This window comes from Rhamphochromis longiceps, linkage group LG3 (genome assembly GCF_057381845.1).
Source record: "Rhamphochromis longiceps isolate RC_006_pf linkage group LG3, R_longiceps_female_GT1.1, whole genome shotgun sequence".
Lineage (NCBI taxonomy): Eukaryota > Metazoa > Chordata > Actinopteri > Cichliformes > Cichlidae > Rhamphochromis > Rhamphochromis longiceps.
Window position 1 is genome coordinate 32,185,938 of NC_140559.1, and position 24,200 is coordinate 32,210,137.

The 24,200-nt window shown below is 41.8% G+C and overlaps 1 protein-coding gene across 2 annotated transcripts in view; it reads right to left on the bottom strand.

Moving 5' to 3' along the window:
* The window catches only part of dachb (dachshund b), a 118,643-nt gene extending 95,873 nt beyond the window's left edge, over positions 1–22,770 (bottom strand). For both annotated transcript variants that reach the window (XM_085394436.1, XM_085394426.1), the window contains exon 1: positions 21,881–22,770. In XM_085394436.1, coding sequence (XP_085250562.1) covers positions 21,881–22,524 — 644 coding nt within the window. In that variant the 5' untranslated portion in view covers positions 22,525–22,770. The remainder of the gene's footprint in view (positions 1–21,880) is intronic.
* Positions 22,771–24,200: the final 1,430 nt, after the last annotated feature.

Here is a 24,200-nt window from a genome sequence, read left to right on the forward strand (position 1 = left end):
AAAACAAAAAGGAACGACAAGAGAAAAAGGAACACGAACATATAATTTAATTGCGACCAAAACAAAATAAAGTCTTACAGTCAAATTCTGAGTCTGGATGTCCTTTTAAAACAAAACACACACTTCTCTCCCACACACACACACACACACACACACACAGAGATAGTAGTTGTTGCTTACACAGACGATCCTGCCGTCCTGTAAACTGCAATAAACCCAAACACACACAGACACATCGTAAATCTCACTATAATACGCCCTCTGAGTGTACGTGTGTGTGTTTACGTATGTGTGAGCCTCTGTCTGTGTGTGTGAGGGAGAGAGGAGTGTGTTTTATAGGTGTTGTAAATTTGGCTGCCGGCGTTGTTTTTATCAGCATATTCGCAAGCTGTTTAGCCAACGGTGCAGATGTCACTGTTACGACCACACAAACACACACACACAAATATATATATATATACACATGAAGGAAGACACACAAAGAAGATGCAGACTAAGAGAAACATATTCACAAACACACACACATACAGGATATTTCACACTGTTTATATAGTGACACATGCGTGTATAATCCCATCGAAATTCACCTGATAGAGTGTGTGTGTGTGTGTGTGTGTGTGTCACATGCAAGCCACCCCGCTATTTGCATCTGCCTACGTAAGCCTGTATTATTGTGTGTGTGTGTGTGTGTGTGTGTGTGTGTGTGTGTGTGTGTGTGTGTGTGTGTGTGTGTGTGTGTGTGTGTTTTTAAATGTATGCATGATCGGTGTACGTGAATGCAAGTGTGTGAAGGTCAGCGCAGGACTGTGTGTGTGTTTTTCAGAGTGTGTGTGCGTGTGTTTGAGTGTTATTTGATTAATGCTGAGAACCGTGGAGTGTTTAGAGAGAGGTCGCGACCTTTCAGCTTCCATTCAATCAGACAGGGAGCGAGAGAATACCTCCGTCCTCCCGTCTTTTTCCCTTACCTCTCTTTCTTCTGGCTTTTTCCCCCCTCGCCTCCTGAGAATCTGATAAACCTTCGTCAGCACACACGTGCGCACACAGACATGCATGTACCACATGCTAATAAACCTTATATACCTGAGGGGCAGTCACTACACTTAAACTAGTAGTTGGACTGCCCTGTTTTTTTTTGTTTTTTTTTTAGATTTATCTGAGATGAAGCAAAACAGCCCAGTGTGAGACGAGATGTGGAGCCAAAGATTTTGCAGGCATCAATAGAAATTCTGGATGAAACTGTCCAAATGTGACTGCTGTTATCATCTACGTGTGGACGCTTGTTTCCACCTCTGGAAAAAATGTTCTTGTTGTCTGTAAGTCAAGATTTGATTTTTACAATTTGTTCCCCCAGATGTTTTGGGTTCTCAGAATATGTATCTCAAAATTTTAAGTTACTCATCGGCAAGACAAAAGTTCCAGACTCTTAGTGAGTTGATTTTTTTAAGATACTAACTCAAAATTTCAGTTTAGCTCTGAAAGAGCTAGAAAACGGCAGAAAACAGCATTGTAATGTCCCTCAGAGAAGGACTCTAATAGCTATTTTAATCAAGAGTCGTCAATTAACAACAAATATATAATAATAGGTCCTATAATGATTATTAAAACACATAAGCTTTATAACTTTCTGACCATTTACATATTCCTAATTGCATAAAATAGTTCTGCCAAGGAGCGAATGTTTGCTGGTTTTTGAGATAATCTGAAAATGCAGTGTTTTATTCTCCATGAACTCAAACTATTGCACTTTTATTCTTCAGATAACGGGTGGGATGATGGTTAGTGGATATCAGATTCTTATTTAGTTGGAGGACTTGTTGCCTTACGTAAAGACTCAAACCCATAGAGACTGTTTTCCAAGTAGAGTTTGAGAACCCAACTAACTTCTACAAAGAACCAACCTCAACATCATCCCACACCTTGGGAGAGTTGAAAGGCCAAATTTAAGTGCGACCTCAAGACCGGAAATCAATGGATAACTTTGTCCAAATGAAGTGCAACGTCCAACATAACAAGATGGATAAATCTTCCAAAGTTCATTGATCCATAACTCAAACCAGACTACTTGGATTGTCTGTTATTATCTCACTCAAAGCTGAAACAACACACTCGTGGAGGTAAGTCTCCTAGAATCTATTGGTCAACTTTCCCAGATGAGAGGAGGGTTCTCCAGCAGAGGATTTATACCTGTGCTTTAGAAATAAGAAGTTTAACAACCATGCACTGGTGTTATGCTGTCCACATACTTTTGGCCAAGCAACATAGTTCACTCTTCTATCCACCAATCTCATCTTTCTCTGAGTCAACAATTTCTTTTTTCCCTGTCTTTCTCCCTTGTCATCTCTTTCCTTTCCTCCTCTTCCTCCCCTTCATCTTTCTTCCTCTATCTGTTAATTTGCTCTCTATCGCTCTCTCCTCTCTTTGAACCTTTCCTTTAGCCCCTGCGGCCCCAGCCAATTACACACTGTTTGTCCACCCGTTTTCAATAAAACACTGCTTCCCTCCCTCCTTTTTTTTATTTTTTCCCCTCCCTCCCGCTCCATCCACCCCCGACTGCTTCCGTCCACTCCCGTCTTCCCTCTCCTCCTCCCTCCCTTCGATCTCTTTTTTCATTTTTAATTAACTTCTTTTGTAACTTGGAAGCGACCCCCCGCCCCTCCTTCAACATGCCTCTTGCACTCCCACACTCGCTCCGGCTTTCTCACAAACACACACACTCATTTGTGTGCGACTTCGGCACAAACACAAACGCACATGTAAATGAAGGTTAAACATGCTATTTACATATCAATTACCGGCAGACACCAAATCAATGATTAATGCAGCCTCAGATTAGCACAGAGCCCCGTAGCTTAACCGTTTTCTGCTGGTGTTAAATTGCTGTGTCGGCCGTGTTAAAGATTTTATACATTTGATTAAGATTTGAAGGCTTTTTATTTAAAGCAAATTGATTTTGATTACCTTCAGTCCCTGATTCATTGATTTGTGTCAGCTTGTATTTGTGGCTAAACTCTGAGCTTAGCTACTATCTGCTTGGACTCTAAAATGTCAGATGTCTACAAGAGCTCATAAAATTGGTTAAGAGTTAAACTAAGCCTGGTTAGTGGTCTTCCAGTGACTGAATCTATATTACTCAGTCTTTTATTATCAGATTGTGGTAATTTAAAAACAGCCTGCTAGCGTAATTGATTACCACCTAATGAAAATAAACCTTTCAAACCAATAAACACACCGAATTCATACATTAATTTAATCAGATGAACATTTGAATTTATTGATTTATTGACCTTGTGTCTTGGTGTTAGCTGACACTGCTATGAAGCTACACACATTACTTGGGAATATAATAAAGGGCTCGGTATATGTGGGTTCAAATTAAAGATGTGATCTTGGAATATTTAAACTGTATTTAAGCTACAAAACAAAGTTTATGAGAAGACTTAAAATGTAAGTTTTCCCTCATTTATACCAGCACCTAATAGAGATGTAGAGCAATACAGTACGAGCACTTACAAGTTATCAATAAGTATGCTAGTAAGACGTCTTGATGCATGCTCAATCATCCAGGTAAGTAAATCTCCAAAGGTTGATTCTGTTCATCTGGACGTAGCGTTTTGTGGGAGAAACGTTTCGTCACTCATTCAAGCGACTTCTTCAGTCACTTGGATGCAGGTCAGACTGACTTCCCAGCCCTTTGTTCCTTCAGTGGGCTGGTTTCAGTCATTATGCAAATGTCCTGTTTATAAGATTGGGGAAACCTGCAGTCAGCTGAGACTGAAGAAGTCACTTGGATGAGTGACGAAATGTTTCTCCCACAAAAAGCTACGTCCAGATGAACAGAAGCAACCTTTGGAGATATGCTAGTAAGACAAATTTGCAGAAAATTTTAGTGTAGTTTGGGTTACCCTTCGAACACTCCAAGTTCCCAGTGAAAATTAGTCTTCACCAGCTTTAATTAAACATTTTTAATGAAATATTTTCTATTTTCATATTTAGATGATCTACCTCAACACTGCCAGCTTAGGCCCAGGCCACACAGGCCTAGAGACCAGTCGGTGTCCCTCTGTCACGAGGGGAAAAGTGTATTCCCAAACCAGTTGGGGATTGGTTGCTTTTTGTCACTCGGTGAAATTGCTTGTGAATAGGTGTATGATGCTCTACCAAAAATCCCTGTACATTTGCTTTGATTTCTTGCAGAGCGCCATAGTTACCCATATTTTGCATTAAGATGCCAAGTACTACACTTGCCAACACTTTCCAATATTTGCCAAGCAATACTTAGAAAGTAAATATCATCATTAAATTTGTGGCTAGTCAACATCTTCATGTTAACTATGGGCAACGATGGCAACCTGCTAGCAACCAAACCAATCCTAAGAAATTTTTTGGTGCAGTTCAACCAGTTGATGGCTGAATTAATTAATTAATGCCAGAAAACCTTCTAACTTTTGTAAACATTCTTAATTTAAACTGTTTAACTGAGTTCAGTAATGAAATCCATTACTTACTGCAGTATGGACTGGCACCAGGCTTTCTAGCATAACTTCTACCTGCAACACTATAGACAAGATGAAAGAGTTGAGCTGTATTTAAAAGGTGGTCTAGTTAAAACAGGAAACAGCCAGCTAGTTATAGGAGCAAATAAGTGGCCAGAATGGTCCACTTTAACTTATAAACGCTCTACAAAACCATAATTGTACACTAAACTGCCCACCACCATAATTAAAACTGAGTTAATGAATGAACAGTATTGGTCTTTATGCATGACTGCTCTATATTTCAGCAGTCTTTCATGTTACAGTATGTAGTTTTATTGGTCCCACTGTGCTTTTATGTCAGGTTGCAGTATGTGATTTTACTGGCTTTAAGCTGCAGTTTAATTTCACTTTATTGCATTCCTGCAGGCGATTCACATGTTTGTTTGGTTGACTTTGATTTCACACAGACATCATCATTAAAAGTAACTTTTTATTTATGTTTTTCATGTTTTATGTCATTGTTTTTACCACTATGTGTTTATGGGCTTTTGTGAGGATGTTTTTCTAAACGTTCATACAATTCATCAACCTGCCAGGCTGCAGATAGAAAATATGGCTAATGTACAGTTGTGTTATTTTTTCTACACATACAAGAATTTTAATCATTAAATCATTAAACTTTTTAATGATTAACTTCACTGCATCAACTTCAATGAAGACTCAGCTGACTTAAAAAGCCATTCAAGAAAGAAAAAAGAAGGATCAGCTTTGGAAAAGAACAACAAAACTTTCTTTGAAAGTTACACCCAAGACCAAAATTGACTCTAAAACTGATTTTATCATTCCACCTTTTCCAGGAAAATCTCATGACAAACCTCCTTTCATCCACTGCGTGTCTAATTCTGCTCTACCTGTCCCTCTTTCCCCACTTTCGTGCAATGATTTATTGGTGACACCAATACGTCAAACATTCAAGCAGCAGGTAAAAAAAATAGATACAAGAGAAAACATAAAGCAAAGAGAAAAAATGAGAGAAAACAGAGCCTGAAAGACATAAAGACATTGCACAAGTCCAGTTGACACAAGCATGGACACACACACACACACACACACACACACACACACACACACACACACACAAACACACACACACAGAGCGCTGAGTCTTTTTATGACAGCGAAGCATGTATTGTTGCATTGTTTTCTTGGAGTAGAAAATTACAGTGGACCGGATCGCTTCAATGACAAGCTATCAAAACGACAGCATGTGTGCCTGCACACACACACACACACACACACACACACACACACACACACACACACACACACACAACACAAAGCATGTGATAAGCAATAGCATGCATAGATAAATTAACATACAAACACACATACACACCACGCTGCTACTAAATGACAAGCTCATAGCTGGGATAACAAACATTGTTTTCACAATGAGAGCTTTTTCCCTGCAGGTGAAGCTGTGAATTGAGGAAGCCTTAAAGTGGTAAAAATGTATTTTAAAAAAATGCTAATGTGCAGGTGCTGCAAAGTTTAACAAGCTCATATATGAAGACTGAAGATCCTAGGTTTGGTTGAGGACTTGCTACAAAGATCTTAAAGGATAGATGAAGCAGTTGTGCTGAAACTAAAATACAGAACATACTAAGCTGCTTTACAGCACATACAATTAATTTAGAAAGTAAAGTGTGTAGCACTAGCAGTGTTTCATAGGAAATGTGTTATTTTGGCATAATAACAAGCACCTAAACGTATATCTCATTCACATTAGTATACACCGTAAGCAGAACAATAAACAGAATAATATCGTGTTAGCCGTGCACAAAAAATTGGAACTAATTATATCAACTTATACAACATATTTTATTGAAGCATGAAAACTACTTCAGTGAAATGAGAATTTTAAAGCGTGACAGGAGGTTAGAAACATTTTTTGAAAGTGTGGGAGGACGTTCATATGTATGCATGGTATTGTTACCTGTTTGCCATACGCACAGGAGAATCCAGGATCAAAATGGATGTTAAAGAGCTGCGATTACGTTTCTGAAACTATGCATGCAGTTAAACTACAAACCTAACCCTGAACCTACTCCGAAGTGGTTCACTGGTGATCTTCAGCATCATCTCAGAGTTTTTGTTAATCAAACTGTTCATTTGTCCCAGTTTGGTGGGTTTCAGTCAAGGAGCCGTGCTAACGCATTCCTTTGCTTTTATTTGTAATAAAAAAACAACTAAATACGGGAAAATTAAGACATTTGAGGTTGTTCATGTATTTTATAAATGTCTGTTTCGTTGTACTTTCCACTGGTTTTACTGGCTTTGCCCAACTGGGCTGCATAGTACATGGCCCATGAAGGAAGACAGTCATTAAAGTCGTTAAACCCTAAACGTATTATTTCTTACTTAAGATACAAATTCACAACAACTTTAAAATATGAAATTTAAATTCATACAGATTTAATTATTTCTTACCAAAGCTGAGCACAGCTGCGTTTAACCAAACTGGAGGAAATGGTACATTTGTTGGGGTCTGCACTATGTGGACAAAACGTACTGAAACACCTACACATGACACCTCCAGGAGCTGCCATGGCATGAAGCTCCTGGTTTACAGTTAATGTGCTGCTGTTAATGCCAGAGGAGGTTTGGAGCTTTAAGCTGGCAGAGCGCTGGTGACTTTTACACACTCTGCAGCTCCGCGCTGTAACTTTATGTGGTCTGACGCTTTGAGGCTGAGCCGCTGTGGTTCATAAACACTTCCACTTTGTAATCTTATCACTTACAGCTGATTGTGGAGTATATATGAGGGAAGAAATGTCACAAACTGACTTGTTGCCACGGTGGCATCTGATCACAGCATCACACTCAGCGAGCTCTTTAGCACGACCCGTTCTTTAAGTGCTTGTAAAGACAGACTGCACGCCTGTGGCAAAGGGACTCAAAACACCTGCATTCAAAGATGAAGCGGGTTAGCCCAGTACTTTTGTCCATGTTGTGTAACGCTTCAGCTGCAGATCAATACAAATATGATGCTGTCGTGAGTATTCGGGGCAGCAGAACAGTGGAAGTGCGGCTGATCTACAGTTTTTGACAGTAAAAATTAGGTTTATGTCACCGAGGAATAAGATATAGAATTTATTGACAATAAGAAGCTAACGCTCATGATTATGAAATATGATCCTGTAAAAGCTCCTTAAATGCCTGTGTTACGTGTCACCTGTTCCTAAATACATACTAGATTCTTCAGTGCAGGCATCTGGATGCATTTAGTCCGGCAACCTGACTATATGAGCAGTTTCCTTACGTTTTACATCACTTGAGTTTCTCAAGTTTCTCACTGACTTAACGGAGCAAAACTTTGACTAACAGAGAAAGTATTCGAGTCTAAATCCTCGGGATCTTGTTTTATTTTTTGCACATGTTAGACTTCAAACTGCAGGTACAGACTTCATCCCCTCACGAGACGAGAGAAGAAAAAATATATAATTTACATGACCAAGTTGTCAAATTCCAAACTTTATTTGGTGAACAGCGCTTGTTGTAACATCATTTTCTTGTCCAGAATCTCTTTATTATATGTAAACAAAAGAAGAAACGGCAGGAGTTTGGGAAGTTGGCACTCAACTGCAGCGCTAACGTGTTTGTTTGCTCACACACACACACACAAACACACTCACACACAAACACACTCACACACAAACACACACACCGGTAGAATGATGAGAACTTCTTCCTCCATAAACGTCTCAGTCAGTTTAACCACTGTTATTATTCTAATCATGATGACATGTTTTTAAATGGATTATTATACGTTTTCATTAATAACACGCTGTCTGGGAAGGATTTTTTGACGCGCGGGGAGGTGGTGAAGCACACACACACACACACAGAGGCACAACAATAAAAACTTAAACACTCATACAAAAGCTGCACACATGCATAAAAAGTAAGGGGGGGGGGGGGAGAAAAAAATGAAAATACGCGCAATAAGAAGAAGAAGACGAAGAAGTGACTTTGAATTTCACATGCTCCTGACATGTTTTCACACTGCTCATGACAAATTACACAAAGTTTTTGCTAATAACACGCTGTCTGGTAAAGTTTCTGTATGACGAGCAGTGGTGGGCGACACACACACACACAGACACACACACTCACTCGGATATGTATGTATGCTCTTGTCATGTTTTTAATTGATTTCAGCTATAATTATTTTCTCTCATCTGCACGTCACTGTGTTTTAAAAATGGATAGTAATTACGTCTTCTTCCTGTTTTTATTAATAATATGTTGTCTGTGGGAGAGCGCGCACACACACAAACACACACATCACCTGTCATCCCCCCTAGCTGCCCTCTCTTTACCCTCTCTCAGCTCCTCCTCTCTGTTCTCCTTTCATCTCCTCCTTCGCCTCTGACCTCCTCCTCCTCCTCCTCTTCTCTCGCTCTCCCTTGCTTTGATATTGCAGTTTGCGGATGCCGCTCGCTCAAAACTGTAAATCTGTCAACCGCTTTTTCTTTTTCTTCCCCTCTCTACACACACACAAACGCACACCTCTGACAAGCTGTCACAATAAATAGAGAGATAAGACCAGGTGGAGGAAGAGGAGGGAGGGAGGGGTAAATGACAAGAAGATTGAATAAAATAAAGAATGGGAGGGAGGAGAAAGAAGAGGAGGAGGAGGAGAGGAGGAAGAACAACAAGAAGAGCGAGGAGAAAAGAAAAAAGGCGGGAGATGCGGAAAGAAAGGAGGAAAGGGGCGACAGATGGAAAGCTGTAAGAAAAAAGGGAGGAGGAGGAGTGATGGGAGAAGACACACTGGGATAGGGGAATGAAGGTAAAGAGGGACAGAAAAGGAGGAACGGGTTGGAGAATGATGACTGCAAGGAAAAGGAAGGGGATAAGAGAGGAGTGAGATTAACTGAAAGAAAAACATGAGAAAAAGAGGTGTGGGACCAGGGCAGGTGGAAGAGAGGAAGAAAGAGGAGAAAAAAGTAAAAATGAAGTATCAAAGGAAGAAAGGAGGAAGATGGCAAAAAATGATGAACAGATGGAGAGACACAGGAAGTAAGGAGAGAAGGAGGAGACTCAGAGGAAAGGAAAGAAAAGAAGAAAATGACGTGGAAATATTTGAAGGTTTGAATCGAGAAAAGAACGGGAGAGATGAGAAGGAGGGAGTTAAGAGAAGTGCAGGATGGAAAATAAGATTAAACCCGATAAAGGATAAAACTAGAAGAGGAGAAGAAGGGTAAAGAAAGAGAAGAAGAGGAGGAGGTGAAAGGAGGAGGAGAGATGGAGAGATTACCTGGTGAACGAGAGGAAAAGCTGTTGTGACACTCCCTAATGCGATTTCTAAACCAATCTGCTAAGTGCACCTAAGAGACTGTGTGTGTGTGTGTGTGTGTGTGTGTGTGTGTGTGTGTGTGTGTGTGTGTGTGTGTGTGTGTGTGTGTGTGTGTGTGTGTGTGTGTGTGTGTTCACAGGCATCAAATAATCTTGTTGCAGACAACAACCTCCCTCCCTCCTCTCTCACCTCCCCGTCCCTCGATCTCTCTCTGTCACTTGGAGTGCGTCCACACCGAGCAGCTAAATCTGAAAAATGGTTTCCATTTCTTACAGCTCTCGCCGGCTGTCCACAGTGAGCTGGAGCGTTTTTACATTCAGTGGGAAAAAAAGAAAAAAGAAAAAAATGAAAACAAAGACTGTGACACATTAGTTTATGAGTCGCGCCTGTTTTATACACGGTGACAGTGGGAAGGAAGAACTCCCTTTTGACAGGAAGAAACTTTATGCACAGCCAGGCTCACAGAGGGGCGGCCAGCCATCTGTCGCAACAGGTGTGAGAGTAAACAGAAGAAAGACAATAACTGTGCACATCTTTGTACAAACAGGAAGTGACGGACCAAAACCACTGATAGGTTTGACAAAGAGCAATAATTCACACCACAGAATAAATTAAAACAATAATAATAATGATAATAATAAATAGTTATGGAAAGGGATGGTGAAGAGGTGTGTGACCTGGGGAACCATCCTAGAACCATCATCTGAAAGAATCTCAAATATAACATAATAATACATTAGAAATAAATAATAATGGCAACTTTTAATAAACTGTCTTCCTCCCCGAGCCTGGTTCTCTGCTGGAGATTTCTTCCTGTTAAAAGGAAGTTTTTCCTTCCTACTGTCGCCAAGTGATTGCTCATACTGCTGCTGTGATTTGACGCTATAAAAATAAATTTTGACTTTTAAAAGAAGAAACACATAAGAGGAAAAAGAGTGAGCGAGGAGTTTATCCAGCATGAAGAGAAAGTAAAGTAGGCTGTACCAGCAGGAGCGCCCCAGATCACAATGAAATTATGATAACAGTCATAATATTTGCGTGTTTTCACTTTTACTTATTCAAGTTAGTTCTACTAATTAACTAAATTAGCTGCTAGTATTGTTCAGTCAGTGCAGGATCTATCTGTATCTGAGACTAAGCAGGGTAACAAGAACACCAAAGGTCAAGGGGCACTTTAGGCATTTCAACCCAACAGTATCTGATAGGCCAGAAATAAATATACATTACACTGCAGACACAGACTGAAATGTTAGGGTGTTTCTGATGTTTGGTGGCTCGATCCCAGGCACACACAATAAAGCACTGTGTGAATGTAGTCAACAGCACTGTGAGTGTTCAGTGCCATATATGTACCAGCCTATAAGGCAGGTTACTATTAAAAGAGCTGCTTTTCTGTTGCTACTAATTACGTAACTAATGGTTAAGTATAGGAGATGTCTGCCAGTCGGGAGCAGAGACTTAGCATGTCTGACCCACAGCTGGCCAGATGAGCAGTTTTAAAAGATGATGTTTCACAAAAAGAGTCAGAATGTTATAGAAAATGTTTGTATTTTTGTTATTCTTCCCGCTCTCCTGCTGAAATCAACTTCCTTCCTCTCTCGCTCTCTCTTTAGAACTATCAGTGTCCCTCGCCCCCTGCTTTTGGAGTCTGGCTCAAAAGTTGGAGACTGAAGCAGCCTTTGTGAAACATTATCTATTTCCCAACACACACACGTTGACCTGCCTCTCCCCTTTTGCCGTTTTGTTCAGTCCACACACACACACACACACACACACACACACACACACACACACACACACACACACACACACACACACACAGGATCAGTTCTTTTCCATGGTGACAGAGGGTCATATTTCTTGCTTTGATCTTCACTCCTCCCTCCCTCACGCTCTCCCTCCCTCTCTGTGATCCTTCACTCTCTTCTATCTGTTTTCATCCAGAAAACAGGAGGAGAGAGAGAGAGCATCTTTCCTCAGTGTCGCTCGCCCTGGCCGGTTGGTAGGTTGGTAAGTGAAGCATGAAACCACCTCCTCGGCCCCAGAGATGCACAAGCACACACTCAGCCACCAAGCGGCTGGATAGAAAATGTGATAAACATTCAAACTGTACACAGGGTGTGAGGAACCCGATAATCTGAGATGAGCTGTGCAGTTGTCTAAGCCCATCTCCCAGAAATATTTATATACTGCTGATACGACACAGAGATGTTTTTGAGTAAACATAACTGTGGCCATAATTACGTGTTTTATCAACATGATGCGAGCTAGTCGATTTAATGATTAAGACAAGCCACATGTATGTTCGATGGCAACCGAAATGTCAGCTCTCTTTCTTCATGACAGTGTTTAAACGATAACAGCAGTTTGATAAGGGCAGAGAAAACACTTTTTAGTCTTTTGCTGTCGTTTAATTGTTGTTCATTTGATCATTTTTTCTTTAATGCCTGAAATATCAGCACGAATTATAGGTGTTAAGCATCTTTGTTGAGCTCACGATCAGCACCGTAATTTAAAGCACGTATTTAGAAGTTAAAGGAGAGAAAGCCCACAGTCAAAACACAGACTGTGTTTACTTATGTTAAATCAAAATTACCAGATTTTTTTAAACCTTAAGCAAACTGCTTTCACTCACTAAAATACAGGAACCTACACAACCCTGAGTCTGCGATACGAAAATGATGAGGCTTGCATGCCCTTTAGCAATTATAGTCAAGCTCAATAACTGGAAAAAAATTACAACATATAAAACATTTCAGAAATATTTAGATATTAATTTGTAAGAGACTAGGTTGAATTTAACTGGCATTTAATTACATTTTTGGTGTTTTTAGACATGAAGTCAAAGCAATGTACAAACAAAACACAAATGACAATGGCCCAACCAGTTAACAATCCATCATTATTGCCATAAAAGGACAAGTGTGACTTGTCTGCAGTTTGAGTGAAGATCAATTACACGATCAGTGTGACCAAATCTGACTAAATAAGGAAGATAGCAGGAGTAGTGATTGTTTTGAATAGTGGACAGATAGAGGAACCAACAGACACCTTGCTACGGTATAAACTTATTGGTCAATCAGCCGGATGAACGAAATAAATCAAATATTGATACTTTCCTTATTTCTAATAACCCAGCACCAGTATATTGTAAATGAATGAAACGATAAATGAAAATCAAGGTAGTAAAGAAGAGATGGGAGGAACAACCATGTTGTGAATACTGATGTTGCACAGTTTGGCCACCAGAGGGCACTCTTTGGAATGCTGCAAAAACAACAACCAGCTGATCCGGAGCGTAAACGAGCAATCCACAACTTGCTGTGACAATAAAACAAGAATATTTTTAAACTGCACTGGCATGTTAGCTTACTCATAATTAGCCACACATAACACACATCGTTTGGGAAATTTTAAAACCACCAAATATTGGTATCAGTATCAGTTTTAAGATATCGGTCAGGCTCTAATCCAGATTGCAATAAGTTAAAATCTGATATTCTCAATTATGTGTTAACAATAACTAAAATTTCTCAGATACTCATATGTGTAACTCTTCAGGTTAGTTAGTGGTTAGTTGGTAGTTGCTGTCTTAGTGTCGCTCCTTGCCCAGTGGGACTCATCACACTGGAAACCCTGATGGAGGAAAATCTCTGTGCTGCCACATTGGAGTTGAACACTAGTTTCATGAGTTAAGGTTTTGCAGATCATACTGTAGCCCGTTTCCTTTTACATCTTTAAAAATGGAAACTATTTTGTTGGAAAGAAAAACACGAGACCTAATTGTTGCTGTTCTGTGTGCGAGTCAAATTATCAGGGACACGTTACAGATTGTTTGGACCTGAGGACCACGTTCTTTCAGTTGGACTACTACCAACGGCCACATGTTTGGTATTGTGGCGTCTCCAGTTACAGTTAAACAGGTGAAAAGCAGCACTCTAACTGACCTGTCGGGCTCACAGTGTGCATTAATGTGAGCAGATGCTTTCAGAAAATCAAATAAATGAACAACAATAAAACTCTCATACTGTGTGGCGATTATAAGAGACTTCTAAACAAACTTGAATTTTTTGTGCCTGTCTGCGAGAAAAAAAGGGTGGAAAAAAAAGCACCTCTTTGTCACGGATCAATCTGATTAATGCAATGTGTGAAGATTACGTCCGATTGGTCACCTCCTCGCTGCTAACGCGCACTGTCACACTGCAGCGAGGTGACCTCAGCTCCCCGCCGGCCAACGCTTTAACCTTTATCAATTAACCAACAGCACAAAGCGGAGCTGAAACCAGACACACTTGCGCGCACGCGTGCGTGGGAAACATCACACCAACAGAAACAACACACACGCACACAAGCACCAGCAGGACACACATGACAAGAACAAGACACACAAACACACAGATGTAACCTGACACAGTGTGACAACTGATAGCTCTGTTTGTGCTTTCTACTCCGTCACACACACACACACACACACACACACACACACACACCTCAGGCAGAAGGCAAAGCGACTGACCACATTTGACTGTGTGTCTTACAAACCACTGTGCTCCATTAAAAGAACTTAATGCCCCATGTAAAAGAATGAAAAACAGCAAATTGATGAAAGGAGTTCACGCTGAGTGTGTGCGGATGTTATTCTGCGAGAGTGTGTGAAGCTGCAACGCTTCAACAAACCAAAACGACTTTTCTCCCCCTGCGTTGCAGACAATGCGACCTCCGTCATCGGTATGTGTGTGTGTGTGTGTGTGTGTGTGTGTGTGTGTGTGTGTGTGTGTGTGTGTGTGTGTGTGTGTGTGTGTGTGTGTGTGTGTGGGCTCTAACAGCCTGTCGTGATAAGGAGAGACCAGAATAACACTCCGACATCAGCAACCCTCCCACCTGTCACTCACTATCGATTCTCTCTCTCTCTCTCTCTCTCACTCACACACACGCACACACACACACACACACAAGCAAGGAGGTGACAAGGAGGCAGAAAACACTCAGTCCAAAACAGCTCTGCGGTTTGATAGAGATCGTCTGCTTCGTTTTTAAGCAAAATAATGTTTACATTCAGGAGGCAGTAAAGACACCAGTCCTCCACCTTTTTAGTTCAGTTAGAGGGCAACACAAACACTCTCAAGGATACAACAAAAACAACCAGTCCTCCAACAACATGACCACATCAACAGTCTTAAAGGATCCCTGTGAGCATTCCTGAAACTGCATACAGGGGAGTTTCGTGGGTGCCATAAAAACACAGACTTTTGCTCAGATGAGTCTCATCTGGGAGCGGCTTTCAGATGCTGTTTGGTTAGGCTTAGTCACTGAAACTACTTGATTAGGTTTAGGGGCGGAAAAATTATGGTTTGAGTTAAAATGATCTGTTGCAAGAGTGCAGAGTTCGACTCCATCGAAATGGAGCACGCAAACACAAATAAACTAGCAGTGATGTGGCAACCAGATCAAATTGTGCAACTTGTGGTAACGAGAGTCAAGTATTAAGTACGTTACCTGACCGTTAACCATTCTTTAACCTGTGAACTCTTTGGTTCAAAGTATGCTGACCAGATGCTTTAACACTGCTAACATCGACGCATTAGCACCAGAAATACTGTATTATTGTTATTATCATTTTATTAACGTCTAAGCTGCTAGTTTAAAGATGTTACAACATCACTAGCCCCCTCTCTCGCTCCCTCTGAATGTAAGTTTTAAACAAACGGAGGTTGAAAACAAATCAATGGCAGCCGTGTTAGCTAGCACTCCTTTGCTGTACTTTGATGTAAAAACAAAAATGAGCGCCTGGCTGTCGGCTTCATCAGGATAAAATATAACTAGAATATAACAAAAGCAGTTGAACCGATGCGTAAAATTGTTCTGCACCAGGGTGTAGACGCTAGCAAAGAAGAAACCAAGGCTTCTGGTGCTAGCACTGATAAGGTTAGCCAAACTCTGCAAACTGATCTGACAATGCGTGTTTTTGTGCAACAGTATACTCGGGTCAATGTGCTGCATATTTCAGCTACATTTGATTTGTTTAATGAGGGGCGTGATTAATGTTTAACTTGGACGGTTGAAGGGATGTTCTAAATGTTTTTTGAGGGTTTTCTAGTCAATAAGGGTTTCTCTTGTTTAAAAACAGCTAACAAATTAGTCATAAGGAACATGCCTAATGTGCTTAGCACAGCTAATGTTGCATCGCATTCGCAGCGGGCAAGTGGGCTGCATTAGAACATTTCTAGTAGTTGTACACCCAATGCAGGTTGTGGTATCCAATGCACCCAATATCCCCGTGTTGGTGTTGTTCCTGGATCATCGAAATAAACTTGGGTCCACATTCAACACTGCAAGGGACCGATCGCATTGTTGTGATGTCATAGATTTGTGATGTCAGGGTCAAGACGTGATCATGGTCAGGGTTAGGGTTGTGCAATTGGTGTGAGGGTGTTTCCACGTTGCAAAACTATGACATCACAACAGTGTGATTGGTCCCTTGGAGTGCTGAATGTGGACCGACGTTAATTACAATGATCCAGGAACAACAACAACATCAGTTTAGGGAAATCTGATTTTGCCTCTGGCTGCGGTCTGGGGTGGTGGCATTGGTGGAGTTCATGATACAACCTGGTCAACCAGCAGGTGGGGAAATATAAGACAGGGAAGGTCAGGCCTGGGCGGTTATAAGCAACTAAACTTTCAAAATTAGAGCACAGTGATTGTGCACTACAAAATAAATCTCAGACTGTGACTTTATCAGTTGGATGGAAAGTTAATAAAACGAGCAGCAAAATATGCTTGTGTGTTCAACCCAAAGGTAGTATGTTTTGCCTTTGTCACGTCAACACATTTTAAACTTCTCACATGTCATTTAATGGCGTAAAATGACACTCAGGTGGGCACCACTCTCAACATTGATCCCGCAATAACACTCAAAATGACCTGACCTCTTTCTCACGCGCCGTTTGTGACACCAGGCTCGATTCTCAAGTTATTTAAAGGAAAGTTTAACAAAGACACTGAAGACATTAAAAATGCGTCCCTCCCTCTTTCTCCAGCAGAAACAAAGAATAAAATGATCTGAAGGTCTGCGCTGTAAGCTCAATTTAACGTCCGCAGGTTACAAGCAGCTGATGTCACCTCCTTTAACTCATTCACTGCCAATGACGGCTATAGACGTCAATGGCAGTGAATGAGTTAAATAACTCATATTTCATTTTGCCAGACTTCAGCTGCTGCAAGTGTGGGAACTTTGTTTCACTTTCTTACTCGCGCGCATCAGGTCTCCTTTTCCTGTTTCTTTTCTTTCACGTCAATAAAAGGGCAGATCTTTAATAAAAACAACATCAAGAGCACTTTAAATTAAAACAAAACAAGGCATAAGTTAACAAAACCGACACCAGAGGTACGAGTGGATAGAAGCGGTGATTGCTTTTATACACACACACACTCACAGAGAAACACAAACACACGGGTTACAGAGAAGACAAACTATGCAGAAGCCCAGTGGGAGTTCTCTTTCTTTTCTTTTTTTTTTTTGAGCGTTTAATTTTTTCTTTCTTTTCCCAGACAATAATGTTAAGCGAGGGAGGGAATAGCCGGGAGGAGGGGGCATTAAAGAGGGTGAGAGACAGAGAGAGCGAGAGGCATTAGAAGAATGTCAATATGATTGGAGAGAGAGGAGTGTGTGTGTTCGCTGTGCGTTCAACAACAATGGATCTCCAGCCGTGTTGTTCCATGTGCATTCGCATGATCCATTATTACCCCTGACATGTACCGCTGTGTAAAGTGAGTGTGTGTGAGAGAAGCAGAGGGCAAGAGAGGGGAGGCAGGGTGATTGAGATTGAGAGGAGAAAGGTTTGGGAAGAAGAGAAAATTAGCCCAAAACAGAACTACACCTGTGAATTTAGGCAAAGTCGTAAAACGAACCTTGCCTGTTCTGTTCTTTATGAAATAGCTAGAGGACTGAACATGTCATGCTTAATAGAGTGTAACCTAGTGTGTGTGGTCAGCTTTAACAAAAAACAAGAAACAAACAGGCCACTCATCACCAGTCCAGCGACTCCACAGCAACATGATCTGCCGTTAATTATTAGCCGATACTGAACGAGCGCAAACAAAAAGCCGTTCATCCATCAACAAAAATAACAGCAGACGACATCCTGCGCTTCCAGCTGCAGCCCTCGCGTGAACTTTCACTGTCTCTCTTTCTTTCTCTGTTAAGGAGTTTCTGGAAACACAGCAATATATGAGGCGCTTGAGAGGTTTGGATTCTCATCAGAAAGCGGGCGCAACTGGTACTAAATTCATTCTGCAGCGAGCTGACACGCTCAAACACTCGGCAGGAGTCATAAAAACTAACCATCTTCAGCTACAAATCATCCTGCAACAGATGGTCTGACCCACACACACCCTGATCTCAACATCATGGAGCCAGCCCAGGATTACACAAAGAGACAGAAGACAATGGAGATGAAATCCACAGAAGGCAAGTTCTCCCAACAGCCCGCTTCTTCACCGAGATGATGCCTCAGCTACAAACGGGCCAAACAGCCGTAACTAAAAGACTCCTCAAGCCACGTTTGACTTGATCAATTCCTATACAGTGCTTTTCTACTCTCCTTTGACACCCAGTCATATAAGCAGTTTTGTTCCTACCTAAGTGGTTTCTGTCCAACATTCACACGCTGATGGATGCAGCAGAAAGGAACTCCGGGTTTGCTGTCTTGCTTGAGGCTATGTTGGATGCAGACTGGAGCAGCCAGGGATCAAACCACCAACTTTTTGACTATTAGATAACCTGCTTGATCTCCTGAGCTACCGCCACCCCAGCAACTAACTCACTGACAGAGATGCAGCCCAGAGATTATCACAAACGTTACCCCAACATTTTCCAGTATTAGTGGTAAATATCCACCTCAAATCCTCAGCCACCAGAACACCTCCACCCCTCCTCAGCACTGATTATCCGAGTCTGTGGAAGTCTACCTGAGGGAATCGAGCACCATTATCCCAAATAAGATTCCCACACTTAGCATTTCAATCATGAGCGTGGAGAGCGCTGTGAAGCACTTGGTTTAGGTTGTTAAAAGTGGATTTAAATTCCATCATAATTAAACCTTTCAGTCATCTCTGGTGCCCCACGGATAGGGAGACAGTGTCACCCCAGAACGGATCGCTCCCATCAGAGGAGAAGAGCTTTATCACACAATAAAGGTCAGAGCAAAGGTGGGCCAGCAAAATTCCTCCCCCAGAATAACGCAGCCATCAGAGAAGCTGCTGATGGGGTCCAGTGTGCCTGCCTGTTTGGTCTCATTAAAGCTAGACGTAGCAGCTCCCGTCTGCTTGTACAGGCAGCTCGCAGTGGATCACACTGATAGTGACGTAAACTTATAGATGATTCTCAGGTAGGTTCCAGGTTTTGTGAGGTGTACCATTATGTCTGATTTCTAAGCAGATTTATGGATGTCTATAAGAGATTGACATTGAAAACATTAACATCAGAGTAATGATCATAAGCAGAAGTGCAAATTTTGGCACAAAGCGCAGAAATCGGCTGCCAAGTGTTTTTTTTTCCTGCACAGGGACAGTGAACTTTAATAAATTATGCAACCAGAGTCAGCAACAAAAACATGGCATGAGACAGCCCAATGCATACGAGCCCATCAGTGTAAAATTAAGAACAAGAGCAGTCCGAGGACAAGCGCCTCCCACCCAGGCTGGTAATTCTTGGCACGAACCGAGTTGTCAGATTATCTCGGGATGTAATTTGATTTGTATTTGTGAAGATTTGACGTGAAACGCCTCGCAGCGGTAAAAGAAAATATTAATTTCTAAGAAAGGCCAAGCACCACCTGTTCCATCCACAACGAGTTGTAGATGGTTTGAAGATTCCCGCTAACAGACGGGCGAACCGAGCAATTAGCACGAGCTCCTCGGCAGAGGTGATCAAATAAACTCGACAATCGCGGCACGAGTTTGGCCAGAACTCAAGGCTGGTTTTAAATATTTTAAATCGTCAGTGTTTTTCTAAGTAATGAATGAATTTCACTTTACTTAAACTGAGAACGCAGACTGACTGAAGGTGATCTTTCTAAACTTTGGTACTGGATCACTTGACTCTTTCCAAGACGACCATCAGAGCAAAATACAGCTAAAAATAATAATAATAAAAGAAAAACTTCTGTGACCATTTTGGTAAAAAGGCCAAGTCTGAGTGATGAACTCATTTAAACCTGCTTTTCTGAACTCAGAACGCATCTGTCCTTCTCACATGACCAATTACCAATTTTTTTTAACCTTTATGTCAAATTTCCCCGACATCTTTAAAGTTTAAATTTAAAACCGAAATACTTTAAATCTATATGAAGAGGGAAAAAAGAAGCGGGGAGAAAGTCTTAAAGTCATCTTTGTGGAAAACAGTAAACGTCAGAGTTTAAAGAGGGTGCGGAAAATCGGAAATTTCACAGGAGATGCTGCAAAAGGTTTTTTAAAAATTGTGGCAGTTACATTTTTTTCTGTCCAAAACGAATTCACTTCAATTCAGTTTGAGGTGCCTAAAAGAAGAACTAAACACAAATCGTGTAAAACCAAAAACACTTTGATTTAAACGTCTTCCAATATGTTCTGTAAATGAGGCTCGACACAGTTAAAAACAACAGAACTGAGCAAATAAAAGACATTTCTAAAAACTGTGAGGCCTCTTCTACTCAGCGCTAAACTGGAGAAATATTTTAACTTCTTTGGTTTGACTGTCTGAACAAAACTTGATTTAATCTTTTCTATATTAGTGACAATAATTTTTTTAAAATGTGAATGCAATGAAGCAACAGCAAGTCCAAAGAGTTCATTGCAGCTTCTAACTTCTCTTTAGTTATTTTGAAATCATTTGAAATGTGTGTTGTGAACTATTTTTGCTTCGTTCTGTGGATTCACATCAAAATTTAACCCACTGGAGAAAAAAAACAAACACTTTCGAGTTTGAACTTGAAGCCAGCTAAATAGAAGCTGTGGGCTCAGACAGGTGAGGTGGCAGGTGTACAGCAAGTATTCACACACACACAGTGAAAAGCCTATTTACACACAAACGCACATCAATGCTGCATTTCTGCAACACACATCCACTCGATTCCCGTTAAAGCCTCTCACACACATATTACCTTTCATACACCACATAAAGACACAGAAAAGCTCTTTCCCTTTCACTGACACACACACACATGCGCACACACACACGCACACACACAGATCTGCTGGTGAGATATAAGGTAATGGATTATGTGTAAACAGGACAAAGCAGCGGGTTGTTTACTTTGCATTTGTTTGCCATAAGCTTTTTGTTCCTGTAAAAAAACACCAAACTAATGAAACATGTGTCTGTCTGTGTGCTCATTTAGCATCACACACACACACACACCTTCCAAAGTCGATACAGTAAAAGCATCATCCAAAGTAAAATAAGGAACAGTGCTGATAACAGAACAGGAAGTGTGGAAGATAACCATTAATCAAAAACAGTCCCGAGCCTCCAACAAATGTTTGCAGAGTGTCATAAAAATGCACCCTAGAAGCACACACAGAGAGAGAGAGAGAGAGAGAGAGAGAGAGAGAGAGAGAGAGAAATGCAAAGGAAGCAGGAGTCTAAATAGAAATATGAATGAGCTGTGAACAGAAAGAGAAACAAGAGTGGGATAAAATTAAGAGAAAGACTCTGGATGATTTATTTCAGGAAAGTTTCGGGAGGATTTTGCTGAAAAACTTCATATCAAAAGATCAGGATTCCCACAGCTCGGTGTTTTACCAAAAACATGCTTGTCACAGTAAATTTAATCATTTCATTAAAAAACATATTGCAGGACCACTTTGTACACAAGTTTAAACGTGCGGACGCAGAGCCAATCCAAGGCTGTAGTCCTAAAAGGGGGATGAAACCGCCGCTAAACTGACTCAAAGTTCTCTAAATGTCGCGATTCAATCACGCTGGAAGAAGTTTGAAAATTAGACAAACTCTTTTTGGGTTTTTTTCTTGAAATATGAAAAAGTGCGTAAAGTGCGGACCGACCTGGCGCTGGTGCAGTCCTGGTACAGCGTCTCGAAGTCCTTCCTGGAGATGAGCTTGCAGCGGTTCACGCCGGGTTGGATGGCGCCGAGTCCCCGCAGGACGCGCACCTGCTCCACGGTGCACACCACGGGCGTGATGTCCAGCCTCTTCAGCTTGGTGTAGACGGTGTGCAGCCCGCCCACCAGGTGCTTCAGGAAGAGGTCGAACACCTGCGGCAGGCATATCAGCTCCTGGCCGTCCACGCTGAAGCTGGCCACCTTCACGCCGTGCACCTCCACCAGTTTGCACTCGCTGCACAGACCCGAGCCGGACGAAGTCTGCGCCAGGCTGGGGGAGCCCGGAGTCAGGCCGGCTGTGCTCAGCGAGCCCAACCCGCTCAGGGGACCCAGAGGGGCGGTGGAGCCGCCGTTCCCCAAGCCGGCCAGTGCGCCTCCCGGTCCAGGCAGGAAAGCGCTGAGCATGCTGCTGGTGAGCCGTGGAGACGGGGACAGGGAGTGGGAGTGGGAGTTGGTGTGCGCCGGGCTGGAGGTGCCGGTGGAGGCGACGGATGTGTGGAGCGCATCCGGGGCAGAGCGGTAGAGCGCGACCGGAGTTGGGGCGCCCGAGCCCGGCGAGAGGAGCGGAGGGGAGCCGGGGAGCGACATGACGGAAGGTCAGCGGTGAAGACGCGCGCACGCACTGAGGCTTTCACACTCTCACACGCACTTTCTTTCGTCCTCTCGCTCTGTCCAGCTGGGAGAGGGAAAAACAACACTTGTGCGTCTCTGCTGTTGGGCTTCCGCTCACTTTTTCCGTTTCTATTTTTGATTTCCTCGCCTCAGCTTCCACTCGCCTCTCGTTCTATCCAGAAGGAGCTCTCGCTCCGGGTATCCGTGCGTGGAAAGCGGACTGTCCGGTCTGTGCGTAAAAGCGACTGGAGCAGAGTCCGGGTCAGCCCTCGCCGTAGCCCCGCCTCCTGTAGGCGTGACTGACTAAACATTGGGCCAATCAGACGCGGTCCTTTGTAGGACTGTGAAGATGATTGGTGTAGAAATGAGAGGAGGACTTTATTGCCCCCCATTGATGTGTGTTTGTGTGTGTATGTGTGGAGGGTATCGGTCAGATCTCTCGCTTTGCGGCTACATGAACTTTCTCACGAGTTGCTTGAGTCTCTAACGGGAACTTTTTCTTCTTCGAGTTTTTTTTTTTAATTACATGCTGCGTGTTTGTGCGTGTGCAGGATGACCTGCGAACAGCTGAGGTTTAGGAAGAAAGGAGGGAGAAAGAAGGAAAAACAGGTGAAAAGGGAAAAGGAATGAAAGAAGGGAACAACACAGGTAACGATTAAAAGAATGGAAATAACAAGGAAGGAAAAACAAATAAAGAAGAAGTGTGCATAGGTGGCAATATCGAAGGAATGAATGAAGGAAGGATGGAAGGATGGAGGGAAGAAGGAATAGCAGGTCACAATAACAACAAGGAAAGACGGAAAATGAAAGGAATATATATTTAATGAAGGAAACAAGGAAAAGGAAATTTAAGGCAGGATTGAAGAAAGGAGGAAATAAAGGAAGAAAGTTAGGGAATAATGTAGGTAAACGTAAAGAAGAATGAAAAGAACAACAATAGGAAGGAAGGAAAGAAGGAAGGAAGATCAAAATCAAATGATGAGGTGAAGGTGTGGACAGGTAAAAATAAAAGAAATGGAAGGAAGGGGAGATGGAAGAAATAATAAAACTGTGATAAGGAAGGAGAAGGAGGACATGAGTAGAGGAAAACAAAAGGAAAAAGACAAAAAGTAAGACAAGGAAGGATGGAAGAAACAACATACGTGACAATTAACAAAGTGAAGAGGAATAAGAGGCAAAAAGGAAGCAATGAATGACAGGAAGAGAAAAGAAGGAAGGAAGGAACAAGAAAGGAAGAATGGAGGGGGAAGAGAGAGGGAGAGCAGTGAAATAAACAAATAAAATAAGGAAAGAAGGGAAACAAACTGAGCAAAGGCGAAGTGATGATAAAAAAAAGAACAAAGGTGTAAAGAAAAGAAAAGAAGAAGGAATAAGAGGTGACAGCAAAGTAAATGGAAGGAAGGACAGATGTGGAAAGAATGAAACAAGACAGTGTAAGAAAGGAAGAAAGAAAGAGAACAAAATAGGTGATGATAAAAAGTACGGAAAACAAAGACAGATTGGTAAGGATGGGAAGGGAGGAAGAATAAGATAAATAATAAAACAGGACAGAAAGAACAACAATAAACATAAGGAAAGAAGGGCGATGAAAAGTATGGAAGGGTAAATATATAGTGGAAGGGAGAAAAAGTAAGGACAAGAAAGAGGTGTGT